Source organism: Tamandua tetradactyla, chromosome 3 (genome assembly GCF_023851605.1).
Source record: "Tamandua tetradactyla isolate mTamTet1 chromosome 3, mTamTet1.pri, whole genome shotgun sequence".
Taxonomy (NCBI): domain Eukaryota; kingdom Metazoa; phylum Chordata; class Mammalia; order Pilosa; family Myrmecophagidae; genus Tamandua; species Tamandua tetradactyla.
In genome coordinates, this window is record NC_135329.1 from 129,939,884 (window position 1) to 129,957,724 (window position 17,841).

The window sequence follows — 17,841 nt, forward strand, 5'->3', positions numbered from 1 at the left end:
AGTTTCCCCATATTTCACATGAACATGCCGATACTTTCATACCTGCATAAATTATGCAATTAATGATAGAATTAACAGGAAAAAATTATTTTTAAAAAGAAAAGAAAAAGAAATCTATTAGGTCAAAGCTCCTTGTTACTGTATGTAGCACAGTAAATTGAAGACTTAGCGTTTATCACAAAGTTATGTTTAGCTACATGAATTAACTAATAAAAGCTAACTTACAATTAAGTAAGCATTAACTAACAATGCTCCAGTGTAGTGAAATTTACTTCATTTAGGTTATGGTACTACTTTTTGGTTCAAAGACTGTACTTTTAAGAAGTAGATACCTGCGGTCCATCTCTGGCTTCATAGAAGTCACCCACTCTTATTTTTGCACTGAAGCTGAAATTGTCCCTTGAGATATCCATTATTCCATTTCTGCTGAGATACTGAAAAAATCACATATTTTTCCACTTCAGGTTTTAATAATTACAACCCAGCTTTGATTGTATAACTATCTTCAGGACACTAATGTTTTTCATATTCTATCAAGGGGTTATGTATGGATTTATAGCAGATCAATTTAGGTTAAAAATATAAATCCCATACAAAAGGATACTTTGTACCAAGGAACTTTATCTGAGGAAGGAGTGCACATTTTCATTTTCCATTCACATGCTTAATAGGTACCAAATATATGTTATTTGGTGAAAAGTGTATACCTTTATAACTTCGGGGTACTGTCTAAGTTTCTTTCCACATGGGGCATAATATGCTACTTCTCCTTGAAGGCGACCTCCAAAGTTTCTTATTCTTGTCTCTCTTTGCCAGCTACACATAACAGAAATGAAGATTATGACATAGTTGATTTGAAGAAAGTTTTTAAAAATTAAAAAATATTTAAGTATACACACTTTTAGAAAACATGAAAAATGCAAAGAAAACAAAAATAAGCCTCTAATTATACAACACAGAAATATTCATTATTAAAATTATTTATCTTTTTAGCTAGGTAACTCACTAAAAATAAATCAAAGACTCAATTTACAAATATTAAGCTCTATTATATATTTTTAAAATCATAACTGGTGTTGCTTTGGGTATTCAAAAATATTCAGTAATTTATCAATATATAGTATCAATATAACGTATCAATATATAATTTTTTACATCTGAAAAATTTTAAGTGAGGAAAGTAAAGTAAACCTGGCTTCCTGTTCTTTGGGACTCATGTACTTTCAATTCTAAACCTGTCAATTACAATTAAACCATTTTAGCCAAATTCTACTGAAGTCCCCCAGTTTTACCCAAACTGGCTTTCACTGTTCTTTAATTGTATCTTCACCAAAACTTCTGCACTCTTAACCGTATTTCTGCCCTTTGCCAAATGATTTGCTCTTGATTCTTTTTAGTAATATCCCCATCTGGCTGCATGATCCTATATTGGCTCTACAATACTTCTGCACAACAGTTAGCTTTTAATTTCAGTTTCCTGATGTATCAACAGTTTCACCCTTTGTGCAAACTCTTCTACTCTACTAAATATTATGCAGTTTGTGCACTTCTTTAAAGAGCAGAGAATTTGAAATGAAGCAAACATCAAACATGCATAAATACACGAGGGAAAAGCAAAAAGAGAAACGTTATTTTGCATACCCATATTCCAAAGGAATATGCAGTTCGCGCTCATCTGTTACTCTTCTTCTTTTGGAAATTCCTTCAAGAAAATTCAACCAATTAATATAAAAGATGAGTTTATAAAGATGAAAATTATTTTTGATAACTTAGAAATTTTTCTTAAAAACATTTTAATGACGGATTATTTAGTGTGTTTCAACATCTTGCACAATACTTATCAGATGGCTTTCAACAAAAGACTTTATATAAGGCAGAGGTTTTCTTTCCTTTTTTGGTGTGAATACAAAATAACTAGTCTTTTTCTTTAAGGAAAACAATCTAAGAAAAAATATATAGTTTTCTTCTCCTCATTTAGTTATTAAGGAAATGGCTAGAGAAGAGGGAAATAGTAGAGAGAAGTTTCAGAAAATCTGCTTAAAGTTGTCTTCTTTGAAAACAGGAGTTTCTAGATTCTGAAAATTTTCAACAGCTTGTTCATATACTTAAAAACAATTTAATGTAAAAGTTCACATAAAGCCATAGTAAAAAACACTACTGGTCTTTTAATTAATCTAAAGTACAAAAGATTAGGACTAGGATTATTTGTAAAATTTTTCATAGACAATGATCAAGTTTCACAAATGCAAACACTTATCTAACATTAGTAGGATATCATACTGTTTTCCAGCAAATGAAAGCAAACTAGATATTACCAAGGAGAGGGTGAAATAATGAAACAACTAATATAGTATTTTACTACACACATCTAAATTTTATTAGCTATTGAATGAGAATAGACATTCTCTGTTTTTGCAATATCTTTTGCAATATTAAATGCAGAAATTTTTAATGAAGATGTCTAAAAGTTTATAAAAGGGAAAATAGAAAAAGATATGGCACATTAATGGAATAATTATGTTATTCACTAATACAAATGATTTTGGATATACATTGGGCAGATATATACAATTGTTCCTAAACTAACCATGGAAACTCATTTTTATAAAACGCAAAAAAGTTCAACTGTTGATCAAATTCTATATTCAAGAAGCACATATTGAGCACAAAAGCAGGAAAGTCTTCAAAATCAAGACCTGCCATCATTCAGTTCTTAAATTGGAAGCAGAGAATAAACATGGTAATAGGTCATATCCTTTGAAATTATATGCTGACCTTTCTAAAATCCAACTATAACACTGTAACACTTGACTCTAATGAGATCATCTCCAGAACACAATATAAATATAAATTCTTGTTATGGTTTGTCTTTAATAATAATAAAATAAAAGTACCAGAGTGTGGACTTGAAGTAAGTGCAGAAGAAGGTGTGCCAAGAAAAGCAGGTGACTGGGATTCAGAGCATAAGGCAGCAGGAGCAGACCCTGGGGCCTTTGCTATATGGGGGTTACGAGGTGTTGAATGAGCTGTGAGACTGATGGAAGGATTTTTGATAGAGGAAGCTGCTTTATTCAGTTTCATTGATGTTTTCTCTCCTTCAGTATCACTATCTGATTCATCTTGGTCTTTATCATCATCATCCTCTTCTTCTGATCCTTCTGTATCTGATTCTGAATTACTATCTGATTCTGGGAAGTAAAAAAGAAGTATTTGTAAATTATAACTAGATAATCACAAACAGCTGGGCAGTTTTCATCTAAATGGAATGGTTCAGGAACCAGCATTTGTGACTGAGCACTAAAATCAGCAATTTTCCTCAAAAGTAGTAGTAAAAATTACAATTTTAAAAGTATTTGAGTACAATATATGTAGACTAAAAATCTTCAAAACTCTTCACTGAAAATATCACTTTTTCTCAATACTTTAATTATAAAATAGTTCTTCTCACATGACATTAGTCACAGGATGGGTTTTGCTTAATGGTTACAAAGTCACATTTAACTTAATAGAGGAAATAGAACCGATCACTCAAATTAAAAGTCCGCAGTGGTTTAAGAAATACACTAAGTCCAGTATGAGGCAGAGACATCTGGAACCACCATCATCCTTTCATCTGGCCTTTGAGGTGAAATAAACAATGTTCTGGGGGGAGATGTTTGGCTTTTTTTTTGCTGCAGTTTTTCTATTTACATGCAAGATCTCAAGTGTCTTACAGTTCATAAAAGACTAGGCTTACTGAAATTATTTGAGTAGGATAATTTACTGATTCATTTATTTAAGCGTGCTCTAACTATGTAGTCCTCTCATCTCCAAACCTTCTCCAATTTCATGCCAGAAGCCAAGCTTTTACTTCCGCAATGGAAGGGGAGAGCAATGATCAGAGGTAAGTGCCAAGCGGTTTAATAAATTATGCCTCTGTGAAAGTCTTAACCCTCAGAAGAGATAATATAAGGGCATCTTGGAGGGGAAAGGAGAGGTAGTATACTTCTTACTGATAGAATGAAAAGGACACCTGACTCCCAAAGGTTGGTTCATAGCAGTCTTGGACATGGAGGATGTTAGTTACTGTTGTGATAAATTAAAGCCTTTCCCCCTTTTTTTGGGCACAATGCCACTGGGACTTTGGGAGGGAGAACTGAGATGAAATATTCTGTCACTATGATGAGATGCAGATGTTAGATGAAAATTAATTTAACAAAAATAAAGTCATATTTCTTGTACATTTAAGTACTTGAGCTAAGATTCATATCACCAAACACATGATATATTAGGGAAGATTAAAGAATGTACAATTCTTCTAGGTATGTAAATTTTATTCCTGGGTTAACCTTGATAAGCAGAGGGCTGATACTTGGACTGTTTCCTAATGGTTCTAAGGACAACAGCTCTTGTGAAATTGTGTTTATGTGGATTCCATGTGCCTACAATGAGGTTCATCAAAAAAAAAAGTTTTTGAAACTTACCAATGTTGATATTCATTATATCCTGTAAAGCTGTGTTTATGGGAACCCTAGGGGAAAAAGTCTTTTCATGAAAAGATATTCTTGTCATGAGTGATTAGTTTGTTTTTATCTATAGACACTTTAAGTTGTATAACTGACTATATTTTCTTATTCACATTGGATGCTAGAAAATTTATGGTTGGATTTGTGGGAGCTCAAAAACAAATTCACAAACTTTTAATTTAGGAATTTATTCTTTGTATTTAAAATTTAAACTATTTTATATTCTATGCTCTCAGTCTTCTGTGGAATAAGAAGGTGAGGGAAGGGAAGAAGGAAGGAAAATAGTAAACACACACTTTAATGACCTGGATTTTTTAGTGTATTTCAACAACTTGAACATTATTTTTAAATGCCTTTCAACAAGAGTTAAATCATTTCATTCAAAAAAATAAATCAAAGGGTGGGCCACGGTAGCTCAGCAGGAAAAGTTCTTGCCTGCCATGACAAAGACCTGGGTTCATTTCCCGGTGTCTGCCCATGTAAAAAAAAAGAGAAATGAATCAAAATAAAATTGGGGAGTACCGAGATGCTGTTTAATAAGTTCTGTGTTACTGATAGGCTTGTAGGCCCTTCCTAACTTACTGTGAGTGCAATTTTGCCCTTTGTTAGAAATTTGTATCCATAATTTAACAATCAGCAGAGACTTAAAAAAACAAATGAGTGATCCTGAGTGAAATGAAAATTACGCAAGTTAATGAAATTATTTCTTAATTTATGAACGCTTTATATTCATTTTAAAGTTCATTATTTGTTTAATGTCAAATGAATAACAAAACAGAATTTCACTTGAGATTTCCAACTTTAAATACTCCTCCATTTTATCAGCTTTTTATAGAAATGCATATAGCTGTGTAAAATACAGTGGATAACAATTATTGTAAGTCTGTGAAATAAGAAATTCTTTACAATGTTTAGATCATTTAGAGAAATACCTTAAATTTTAAAATAGAAAATAACCTGATTGGCTGTCATCAGATTCATCATCTTCCTCATCTTCCTCATCTTCTTCCTCATCATCTTCCTCTTCATCCTCATTTGAATCTTCAGAATCTTTACTGCTAGGAATATCTGAATCTGTCCCTCTAAACTGTTCCACTAAGGATTTTACAGGATGAGGGTGGCTCTGTGTTTTTACTGTGTTTACATTATTGCTAACTGCTTTTTCCTTCCCTTGACTATGCAGTATGGGAGAGGGAGAGGGTATTACAGGCGTCTGATTGCCAGGAGTTCTTCTCCCACTTGCACTCAAATTTACAGGTGATGCAAAAGGGGTGTTATTTGCTGTAGTAATGTTTTCGTTAATTTTATTTTGCATTTTGGTAGTAAGTGCTAAAGGAGCTTCTTGAATGACACTTTGAATAACCCCATTTGGTTGGTGATTACCTAAAAGTGCATTTGTCAAGAATGGGTTAGGATGGTTATTTTCTAATGTTTGTTTTGGATGTGCTGGTGAACTAGAGGTTGCTTTTGGATTTGACAAAGCTGCAATAACCTTCTTCAGGCTCTTAGATGACTCCTGTTTCTTTAACTGTGCTGGGAATGTCTGTTTATATTGTTCCTGTTGAAACATAAATAAAAAAACCATCAATGCACCATAGCAACAAACATTGCTTTTACTTTGCTTCAGTATCTAAAAACAGCTGCTCATATAAAAATTTAAATCATGATATACAAATTCTCTAAAGGGAATAACATTCGTGACTAGTTAGTTGTTGAAACTCAGCTAACCCTAATATATTTAAAACTCAATTCATCTTTCCCCCTGAAAACATATATATGCTGTCCCTCTCTCTTTACTGTTACTCCCCTTCTCCTAATAATTCAAACCTGAAACTCTAAAAAGCATCTTTTATTTCATCTTTCTAAATCAGCTATATCATCATGTATTTTGGAGTCTTCCATTGAAATGTTGCTCAAATTTAAGCAATATCATAAGTCCTTCCACCCAATTCCTAATATATGCTATATATCAATGCTAATTTCAATATAACCTTGTGTTATTTATTATATTAGCTCCTTGGTTAAAATCCTTTAGTGCCTCCCCCATCACTGCCAACTTTATAAAGCCTAAACATTTTACTTTTTGATATTCACATTACTTACAATTAGGCACAAACATATCTTTCCAGTCAAACGAACTACCTGCCATGCCCTGTGCATATTATACTTTCAATACCTCCACATTTGGCTGTAACGATTTTCTCTTAATGAAATATCCTTCTCTATATATTTTAACCCAATGAAAATTCATTCTCCAAAACTTAACCCCTCCATGTTTGTCCCAGCCAAAAGCACTCTGTCTCTATTCTGTGAGTTCCTTTACCTCTTTATATTCCACCTTACAAACAAACATATAGTATAAGTTTGCATTTTTAATAAATACCTTATAGAAAGAAAAATGCCTTTTATTCATCTTTATGGTATTCCCCAAACTGAGGTTAGAGCCTTGAACTTGGTATTCAAAAAAAGCAATCATAGATTGCTTGATAAAATGATTTCTAGAGCAAGAGGAACAACAACCCAAATATTTCAAAATATTAAACTGGTTCGAGTGGTGGCTCAATATTCTGTGGGACCTACTGCAGCATGTCTTTAACATATTAACTTGGAAAGAGTATAATAAAACAATTTAGAAAAACCTAAAGTTTCTAGAAAAAAATTTTAAATGCCATTAGGCCATAAATTTACATCTGTAAATAAGAAACAAAAAGTTTTTTATTTATTAGTATTTCCTTGAAAACAATCAAATCATGACTTTCATTAAATTAGTGCAAACGAAATAAAATATAAAATAAACCAAAGTAGAATTATTAAAATACTTTTAAGTTAACAGAAGTAGAGTCAAGTTTCATAAGGAAAACTTCTGCAGCAAAAATGATTGCCTTGAAATTAAAATCAATGTTGCTGTCAGTATCAGACCTGGGCTCCTAACATTCAAGACACCAAAGATTTGTGGTGGGGATTTCACTAGTATTAATGCAGACGGAATGCCAAATAAAATTTCTTATTAAATATTTTTATACTGTTCAGCACCTTTGCTGTATTAGTATGTTAAGTTATTAAGATGATTCTATGTAAACAAAGACTGCCACATAATGTTTGTACCTAAGGGAATGCATTACAAAGAGAAAGGGCTTCATTAGTATTTACTCAGTGAATAAAATATGGAACTTACACTAAATCAATTCATTAACTTTTTTTATTTACTTTTAAAAAGAATTTCATAATAAAATTTTTATATAAAATACTTTAATATATACAAAATTAAAATTTTCAGCAGAAAAATTTTAATGTATTTTCATTTCTTAGAACATAACTATGTTACATAATCATTTGCACTCCTTTTATTACAGGTTGTAAATTATTCTTCTAAATGCATAGGACCAAAAGGACAAAGATAACAAAAATTTACTCCTTAGTTTTATACTTTAATTTTCTGTAATTTTTCCTTACTTTACAATACTGAAGAATCACCTCCCATATACTGAAATCTGAAGGTTTTCAAGAGTAATAAATTTTTTCATTGCCTTTTTTGATATTAAGACTGGCTGGTACATAAAAAGGGAAGAGGGAAAGAAAACTGAGATCTGTGTAGTGTCAAAACTTCTTGCTGCTTTAAGATATCCACTTGGAGGACAGAAATGGGAAATCAGGTTTAAAGCTCTGTCCTACCTCCAAGCTCTTGCTTTTGAAGCCCCCACCTGAGTTGTTACAGACCACAAAATTTCCTCTTGGTAAACTTGATAAAAGAAAATGGACATATGCCCACCCAGGAACACCAAAAACAAACAAACAAACAAACAAACAAAAATACCTACCAAATTCCACTCCTGATCTACATATCCAATTAATGAATACTGATTGAATCAACTGTACAATATAAGGGCAGTGAAGGATCCAATGACTAAATAACACCCACGGAAATCACAGACTAGTGAGGGAGGCAGATACACACGAAACAGGTAGTATAAACAAATGAGATTACAATAAGAAATAAAGCAAAATTCTATATGCCAGACATAAAGCTTGATAGCAATTGTAAAAGTATTTATAAAATACTCTCTAACTCGATAGTAGTTGATATATTCACTTAGAGCTGAGTCTAAGGAGGATATCTACTCACCTAAAATAGCTCCTATTAACTACCATCCCCATTTCAGAGAACTGGTATTATAATTTCTGAATATTTCCAATTAGCAGGAATACCAAATTTTTCATCTTAATCCATGGCTTTGAAATCAGAATGACCTTGGTTTAAATCCCTTCTGTGAGTTGGCAAGTGACTTAAACTCTCTGAGCCTTAGTTTCTTTACCTCACAAAGTTATATAAAGGTTAAATAAGATCATATGTATAAAAAGTTGAGCTTGGCTACATGTATTAACCAAATGTCAACAAATGACATTTATTGGACTGGGTAGTCATATAAAATTCCTTTAGAATTTTGAAAATATTAAGGAAACTTCTGTAATGCATATAACTCTAGATGTGGTTCTTTGTATTAACTTATCTTAAAATGGGGTATTTTGAAAAATTAAAATAATTCACAGAACATATTTCTTAATTGCTTATTTTGGAGAATCAATAATGTGATGCCAATAATAATGTCTCCTTATGTTTGAGCAGTGCTTTACAAGTTTTCATATACATGATATCATCATACAATTGGTCATTCAATTTAAATTAGTGGTTCCCAATACTGGTTGTACGTTTGAACCACATAGGAAATATCCAATACTATATCCAATGCTAAAGTTCCATCACAAGAGATTCTGATTTGTTCTGAGTTTTTTTTTTTTTTTTAAAGGGTTCCCACATATTTCTAACATAGAGTCAGGCTTGAGAACCATTCATTTAGATTCTCTAAAAAAAAGGCTGATTTGCTCTAGACATTTTTCTTTGACCTTTTTCTAAAATTCTTTGTAATAAAATAGGAGTAATGTCAAGTACATTGTAACTTTTTTAAGAAAGAAAGGCAGCTTATCATAGTGGTTAAGAGCAAAGTCTCTAGAATCACATTGCCTGGACTTGAATTCTATTTTCATCATTAACCAGTGGTGTGATCTGGGGAGAGTTGTTCAAGTTCTCCAAATCTCAGTTTCCTCGTCTGTAAATAGGGATAGTAATATTTGTAACACCCAGATATTAGTATTCAAAAAGAAAGTGCATGTTCAGCACTTAAATCAATGGCTGGCAAACAGTAAGCACTATAAGGAATATCTAATAATGAGGAGGTCTAATGATGGTACCTATAACCAAGAGATAGGATATTGTGTTCAAACATATTTTCCCACTCAAGTTGGTTTTAAATAAAAGGCAATGACCATTTAATTACTGTACTTCTACTGGCTATATGAATGAAGACTGTAATAATATAAAATCAATAGCAAGGAAACAAGGAATAAAATAATTCTCTTGAGAGTGATTCTGGATGTATAAGTAAAAGTTATTCAAATTATTTTCTATTTCATATAATTTATTACGTATGGCAAAGAAAATTCTTTTTTTTAATATATTTTTTAACATGGGTAGGCACCGGGAATCAAACCCGGGTCCTCTGGCATGGCAGGCAAGCGTTCCTGCCTGCTGAGCCACTGTTGCCTGCCCCAAAGAAAATTTTTTACAAAGGAATTTTATATTTACAATTTATAAATTATATGATTACAGAGGTAAATTACTCAATAGTTCATTTCTTTAAAGAAGAACAGATTGAGATCAGAAAGAAAAAGGCATTAAGTTAAAATATTAGCAAAGTCTGTTTTAATCAGATGATTTAATTTTCCTACTGCTAAATCATTAGACCCGGAAAAAAAATGACATGACCCTGTTGCTACAAATGTATTATTAAACATGTATATTAAATACATATATATATATATGTATATATATATACAATATACATGTATAAAATCAGAGAAATTTAGTTTTCAGATGTGAATGTTCCATTTCTGGTTATAGGAAAGTACAAAAATAAGGGCAAAATTTAATTTAAACCTGCATATTGAAGGACTATATAAAAGTTATAATTTTTTCTAATAATAAAATCCTTCTATAAATAATGTTTAACTCACCCGTTTGGATCGCAATTCACTGGTCAAAGGGCTAGATTCTTCAGAGGTATTTTTATTCCCTGCTTTAAGTACATCAGGCGAAGGAACTATGAGTTTCATGTAAGTTTCCTTTTTGGCTTGATTTACCAAAGATAAAGGTTTCACATTGGATACCAATCCCGTAGACTGTATTACACTGGTGTGTTTGTTCACAGATTCCTCCTTTGCCTGAGAGCTTTGGAAAATAAATGGAAGCTGCTGTGACAAAACCTGAGGCTGTTTCTGCTGGGATTGGAATGATGAGTGAGTCTGGGATTCAGACACAAGAGGTAATGGCTGGTGTATTCTTTTTTCCTTGGCTTTTTCCGTTGCTTTCTGTCCATCTGCTTTTGGGTCTGCAATACCATGTAATAGCACCTGTAAATAAAAATCAAATGGCAACTTTTTAACATCTGTAAAACAAAGAACATCAAATGGTAAAACTTGGAGAAAAGGGGGATTTTAAAAAGTGTTCCTTAGATACATAAACTCACTAAGTATAGACCAAATGCTCCATTAAAAATATTCCTCCATCTCCTATGTTTCTGGTGCAAAAATAATAAGTAAAGGTAATTAACTTAAAAATATCTATAAACTTTAGGAGTCAGGATAAAACAGTTAATTTTTATATATGAAAAATGTTTGGATCCTATCAATGAAACTATTTATACCTGGTTGTTACTTTTATGTTGTGCTTCACTCTCTGAATCAGAATCATCTTCACTTTCTTCATTACTTTGATCTTCTTCTTCATCTTCCTCTAGATCCTCAGAATCGCTACTACTAATGCCTTCACTTGAGGTGTCTGATGATGTGCCTGAATCACTATCACTGTTGCTAGAACTTTCCATAGCTTTCTTCCTTGGTTTCTAGATAAAGGCAAGATTTTTAACAAGATTTTATTTTTAGAAAGAACTTGAGTTTCTGTAAGAGGCATGCTATTTTAATTTTCAAATGATGTTTTCAATATTAAAATGTCATTTTAGGAAAATGTAAAAATTTTTCTAAAGTCCCATTTTAGGAAAAGGGAAAAAGCTATAAAAGTAATTTATGAACAAATTGGTCAAATTTACTTATCTGATAAGAATTCCCCAACAAGAAATGCAAGTTGTATTATATACAGCTTATTAGAAGGATCAATATAACACATACACTGAACTACCCACATGAGGACCATCCTTCAAAATAAATGGCATGTTTAAAAAGAGCAGCTTATAAAACAATAACTCCAATTTTGACAAGGGTTACACACATTGAACTTATATAGTTTTAGTCTTCCTTCTTTATTCAGATAGCAAGTCAATAGCCAAATATTTACCTAAAATGTGTTGAATATTCTTCTAATTACTGAGCTACAGTCAGTGTTTCAGACAGAGTCCTTGCCTTCAAGAAACTAAAATTCTAATGGTTGCAGGAAGAGGGATAGACAGATGAATGTAAAAGCAATAATTACATACAGTAGTAAGTACTAAGAAGAGGATAAAACATGTACTGAAAGAGTTTAAGGCCTGCTTTAATTAGGGTCAAGGAATTAGTTTTTTTTATAGTCATATCAGAAAAAAGAAAAATATAATAAAAGAAAGATTAATTTTGGGGAATTAAGATGTATAAAAGAGAAAATCCAAAGCTGGACAAATGGACATTAGATCACATAAAGGGGAAATTCTATGTTTAAAGAACAGAAAATAGGAGTGGATAAAAAGAGGAAAAATCATGGGATGAGTTATAACGAAGTGACTACATAACAATGAAAAAGCTAAAATTCTATAATAGCACAACTAAAAAGGAGAAATGTTGAAATGATAGACCAACAAAGTTTAAGTACAACTCAGGAGTTGTACTCAGGAGTTACTCAGGAGCATTTCAATACGTGTGGTTAGATAAAACAAAGATAACAATATAGAGAAAGCACCAGTGAATCATAAAATGATTCTCCATGATGATCCTATCAGAAATATAGTCTTTCATGGGAATGAAAGACAAAAATACTTGTCTAAAACAGGAATTCAAATTTAAGCCATAGTTATAGATTGTAAATCTACATTTTTTCTTTTGTATCTTCTGATGTTTAACTTAAACACACATGAATGAGAAGATAGATCCTCACTTCTGCTGTTATATTCTGCTTACAATGACTTTGCTAACTGCTCCAATGTTAGCCACTGTAATGCTTCCTTCACACTGAGGGTGTTAACACATCGTTAACACTCTTCGATAACCAGACTAATAGGTATCATCATTCTCTAAGCTATCTCCTTCCCTCATAGCAAACTGGAGAGGGATGAAGAACTCAACTGGAATACTGTGGGAATAGTAGGGATTAAGGGAAATAGCATTAATATAGTAATATTAAATCTATCATATTTTTAGCAGAGAAACAGCTGCTTCTTTGCAACCAAAATCTGTTGCTGGTTTATAAGCCTGTTTGGTGAGGGTTTAAAAATCCTAAGGCATCTAAAGTGAAGTTAGAACTTTTGGTTTTAGTAGGGGCTTAGAAAGGAAAGGAGTGATGGAGCTATAGTGATTCAGCAGAGAAAAACTATTTCAATACCCAAGTAAGCCATCTGTAGTTGTTTTATGTAAAGATGGTGTGAGAAATAGGGAATCTAGAGGTGCTGGTTCTAAAGCTTTAGAGTGTGTAAGATTCACTTGCAGTTGTTGAGATCAGCAGACTTCTAGGGCCCACTTCCAAACAGAGCACAGGGATCTGCATTAATAAGCAACTTACTATGATTCTGATGCAGATGGCAGGCAGATGTATTTTTTTTAAATTTATTTATTAATTAAGAGAAATAAAGAAACAAAATAAAACATAAATAATCAGTAATTCACAATATCATCACTTAGTTGCATATTCATCATTTCTTAGAACATTTGCATTAATTCAGAAAAAGAAATAAAAAGACAATAGAAAAAGAAATAAAACGAACACAGGAAAGAAAAAAAAAAAGATTATACCTACCATACCCCTTACCCCTCGCTTTCATTGATCTCTAGCATTTCAAACTAAATTTATTTTGGCATTTGTTCCCCCTATTATTTACTTTTATTCTATATGTTCTACTCCTTTGTTGACAAGGTAGATAAAAGGAGCATCAGACACAAGGTTTTCACAATCACACAGTCAAACTGTGAAAGCTATATCATTATACAATCATCCTCAAGAAACATGGCTACTGGAACACAGCTCTACATTTTCAGGCAGTTCCCTCCAGCCTCTCCATTACATCTTGAATAACAAGATAATATCTACTTGATGCATAAGAATAACCTCCAGGGTAACCTCTCGACTCTGTTTGGAATCTCTCAGTCATTGACACTCTGTCTCATTTCCCTCTTCCCCCTTTTGGTCAAGAAGGCTTTCTCAATCCCTTGATGCTAAGTCTCAGCTCATTCTAGGGTTTTTCCCAATCCCTTGATGCTAAGTCTCCGTTCATTCCAAGATCTCTGTCCCACGTTGCCAGGAAGGTCCACACCCCTGGGAGTCATGTCCCACGTAGAGAGGGGTAGGGTGGTGAGACTGCTCATTGTGTTGGCTGGAGAGAGAGGCCACATCTGAGCAACAAAAGAGCCTCTCTTGGGGGTGACTCTTAGGCCTAAATTTTAAGTAGACTTGACCTATCCTTTCTTGGGTTAAGTTTCATATGAACAAACCCCAAGACTGGGGGCTCAGCCTATAGCTTTGGTTGTCCACACAGGCAGATGTATTTTGAAAGTGTGCAGAGGGTCTGTTCTTTCATAAGGTAACAAACTTAATCCCCATTTTTAAAAAGGTAGAAGTGAACAGACATTAAGTAAGAGTATTAGAGAAAAGGGGAAAAGAAAACATAGGTTTGGATGAATTATCAAAAAGATCACCAATTTTATCTCCTTAGTCCCTATTTGTGTGTGTTTATGTGTGTATGTATAGTTCTTTTGTATCACACATAATTAGGGAGCATGACTCTTGTCACTTATTTAAAATATATAATTATTATTTATTATTAGATTTATCAAAAAATGATCAAAGAGCTTATTAATTCCCTCTTGTGCCAGTTCGAATCTGTTGTGTACCCCAGAAAAGCCAAGTTCTTTAATCCTCACTCAGTATTGCTGGGTGGGAGCTTTTAAATAGTTTCCATGGAGATATGACCCGCCCAATTGTGGATGGTAACTTTTGATTAGATGGTTTCCATGGAGATGTGTCTCCATCTATTCAAGGTAGGCTTATTGGAGCCCTTTAAGAGGGAACCATTTTGAAAAGAGCCACCAGAGCCACCAGAACCAACAGACCCAACAGAATGGACAGAGCCCTGGGGAAGCCGTTGAAGATTCCTGGAGAGAAAGCTAGCCAACGTCGCTGTGTGCCCTCCCAGCTGAGAGAGAAATCCCAAACTTCATCAGCCTTTCTTAAGTGAAGATTAACCTCTCATTCATGCCTTAACTTGGACAGTTTCACAGCCTTATAAGTGTAAATTTGCAACTTAATAAATTCCCCATTTTAAAAGCTGTTCTGGGTGGTATAACAGTGGCTCAGTGACAGAATTCTCGCCTGCCATACCAGAGACTTGGGTTCGATTACCAGAGCCGGCCCATGCCAAAGGAAAAAGAAAAAAAGCCGTTCTATTTCCAGTATATTGCATTCTGGCAGCTTTCAAACTAGAACCATCCAATTTGGGCAAGCTTATCAGAACCTTCTCCTTGAACTTTCATTTTACTGTATACTTCTTTCTTTCAATAACCAAACAAATACATGTTCAAGGCTACTATTTACCAGACATGGTTACTCAAGGCTCTTGGGATATAAGAATGTGAAAGACAGACACCAACTCTGTTCAAGTGGGAACAGGGAACAGAGAAGCAATAAACAAGATACATAAATGTTTTTAGTGATAAATGTCATAGATAAACCAGAATACTTGGATAGACAGTGTATGCTAGGCAGGGGGAGGTGATAGAGATCTAGAAGCAGTTGTCAGGTAAGACCTTTCTGAGCTGAGACATAAATGGACAAGACTAGTTATATAAACATATAAGAGCCTTTCAAGGCAGGGGGAACATCAAAGGCAAAAGCTGTGAGCTGAGATGAGTTTGGCATCTTCTAGGAATAGAAAAGTTAGCTAGAACAGCTGGAGCACAGGAAGCAAGTGAGAGAATAGCAGGAGATAAGACTGGGAAGATTGTCAGGGGTCAGATAATATAGGGTCTACAGGCCATAAGGATTTTAATACAAGTTGGATAGGAAGGCACTGGAGGGGAGTGATAACATGTGATATTTGAAAACCATAAAAAAATCAACTATGGTTTTAAAACATTGTTTTGGCTGCTGTGGAAAAGATAACTTACACAGCAGAGGAGCAGTAGTATTTTAGTTCTATGACCTACTTGCTGAAGATAAGTAACCTGGTTTGACCAGAGGTGATATCAAAATTAGTGGAGGAATATTTTTTCAAACTAAATGTGGAAAGTGCTAATGAACCAAATTTAAAAAGAAGCCCCTTCCTTTTGCAGTGTTTCTCTAGGACTCTCTTTGACATTGTGCCTACTGGAAAAGGAGAGAAATGTGAATTTAGAGCTGAGAAGCAATAAACGGATAACTTGCAACTGGGGATAGAGATGAAATAAAATTGGCCATGAGGTGATAACTGTTGAAGCAAAATAATGGGTACAGTGTATACATATGTTTGTTACACTATTCTGACTTCTTTCACATATTAAAAATTTTCCATAATAAAAAGTGTTTTTGTTTTCCGTTTTTTAAGCATGGGCTCTATAGTCAACACATCTGGCTTTAAGTCCCTTGCTCAGATACTTACTCGTTAACCATACAAATAGCACCTACCTCAATAGGAATACAGGGAGTATTGAAATAGATATTATATGCAAAGCAATTAGAGCCAAGCCGGTATATACTAAGTTCTCAATAAACTTTAGCTATTATTATTTGTATCATTTATATTGGTGCTGACAGTTTTAATTTTTCAAGATAACACAATATTAATACCACACCATAAAAATATACATCTGCAAAACTAGAAGTCGGTAATTCATAAGAAATTCATCCACAGACTCTGGTGATTTGACCTTATATTACACAGAGATACATATATTTATTCTTCATAGATTAATTTACCTTATCTTTGATTTTGTCAGCTCTAGCATCCAAAGGCTGGTTTTTGCTTTGTTCCTGATTACATCTTCGATTTCCTCCACCTGAGCTTATAGTTTTAGTTTGTCCAATGGAACTTGATGCAGTAGTGGGTAGTACAGATGTGCTGATACCAGATACAGATGGTGTACTGTTTCCATTTATTGATCCATTTACCCCTTTAAAAGAAACCATGTTTAGAAAGATAATTAAATGAAAATACTCCCCCAAACATTTATTCAAGTGAATTGAAAGATACTAATAAATAATCTAAAAGAATATCATTTTCAAATGATATTTGAATATCTAACAATATTTATCAATTTTAGAGATATTAATGATTATTTAAAAGAAAAATAGAGTACCAAGATATTAGTCGTAACTAAATTAATGCTTAATTACATACAAATATATTATATTTGGTTGCATACAGGGAGGTAAAGAGAAATAGAAGGAAAAGAAAATGAACTAGAAAGCCTGGGTTTAAATCCTAATGTCACATCTACATGTAAGGAGTGTTTCCTTGAATAATTTATTTACCCTTGGCTGTAAAATGAGACTACTATCTATCTCAAAGAGTTATTATAATAAGGCAAAATGAAAATACCTAGAACAATGCCATATAACAGTTACTAAACCTGATTTCTAATGAAGATAGTTCTTAGAATGGAAGATATGTAGTACTTCACTCATGTTCTCGTGGATACCTTTTTCAGGAACATTTCGATTACTTTTTCCTGAAGTCCTGGAATGGAATGATGAAGAGTCATGATTCTGGGCTGGAGGAGCAAACAGTGGTGGAATTCCCAGTAATGGTGGAAAGAGGGTTGCCCCTGTACGAGTATGAACATCTGTTGTTCGCCACCATTCTGCACCTCAAAACCAAACAAACAAAACAAACATATTTGCATTAAATTTGGAGTAAATATAACAATGTTGCCTATATTTTGTTCCTGAAAAAAGTATTGTACGTTCAGTCTTGGAAAAGAATTGCTGAATGCACAGCTCTGATCATCTTTGTAACTGAAAACAGCTGATTAAAACTTATATGCTCATTCTTCTTTTTGTTAGCACAGTACCCAAGGATCTTTACTAAGCAGCTTTCTAGAGTTCAAACTTTAA

General features: G+C 33.2%; 1 protein-coding gene across 24 annotated transcripts in view; it reads right to left on the minus strand.

Moving 5' to 3' along the window:
- The window catches only part of BAZ2B (bromodomain adjacent to zinc finger domain 2B), a 496,810-nt gene that overhangs the window by 104,098 nt on the left and 374,871 nt on the right, over positions 1–17,841 (minus strand). For 20 of the 24 annotated variants that reach the window (XM_077153953.1, XM_077153960.1, XM_077153959.1 and 17 more), the window contains 9 exons: positions 17,427–17,594; positions 16,705–16,898; positions 11,264–11,461; positions 10,575–10,970; positions 5,463–6,063; positions 2,895–3,188; positions 1,642–1,702; positions 708–816; positions 333–434 (listed from right to left, as the gene is read on the minus strand). In XM_077153953.1, the coding sequence (XP_077010068.1) occupies positions 333–434; positions 708–816; positions 1,642–1,702; positions 2,895–3,188; positions 5,463–6,063; positions 10,575–10,970; positions 11,264–11,461; positions 16,705–16,898; positions 17,427–17,594 (2,123 nt within the window). The remainder of the gene's footprint in view (positions 1–332; positions 435–707; positions 817–1,641; positions 1,703–2,894; positions 3,189–5,462; positions 6,064–10,574; positions 10,971–11,263; positions 11,462–16,704; positions 16,899–17,426; positions 17,595–17,841) is intronic. The other 4 variants (XM_077153956.1, XM_077153964.1, XM_077153949.1 and 1 more) reach the window with 3 other exon arrangements.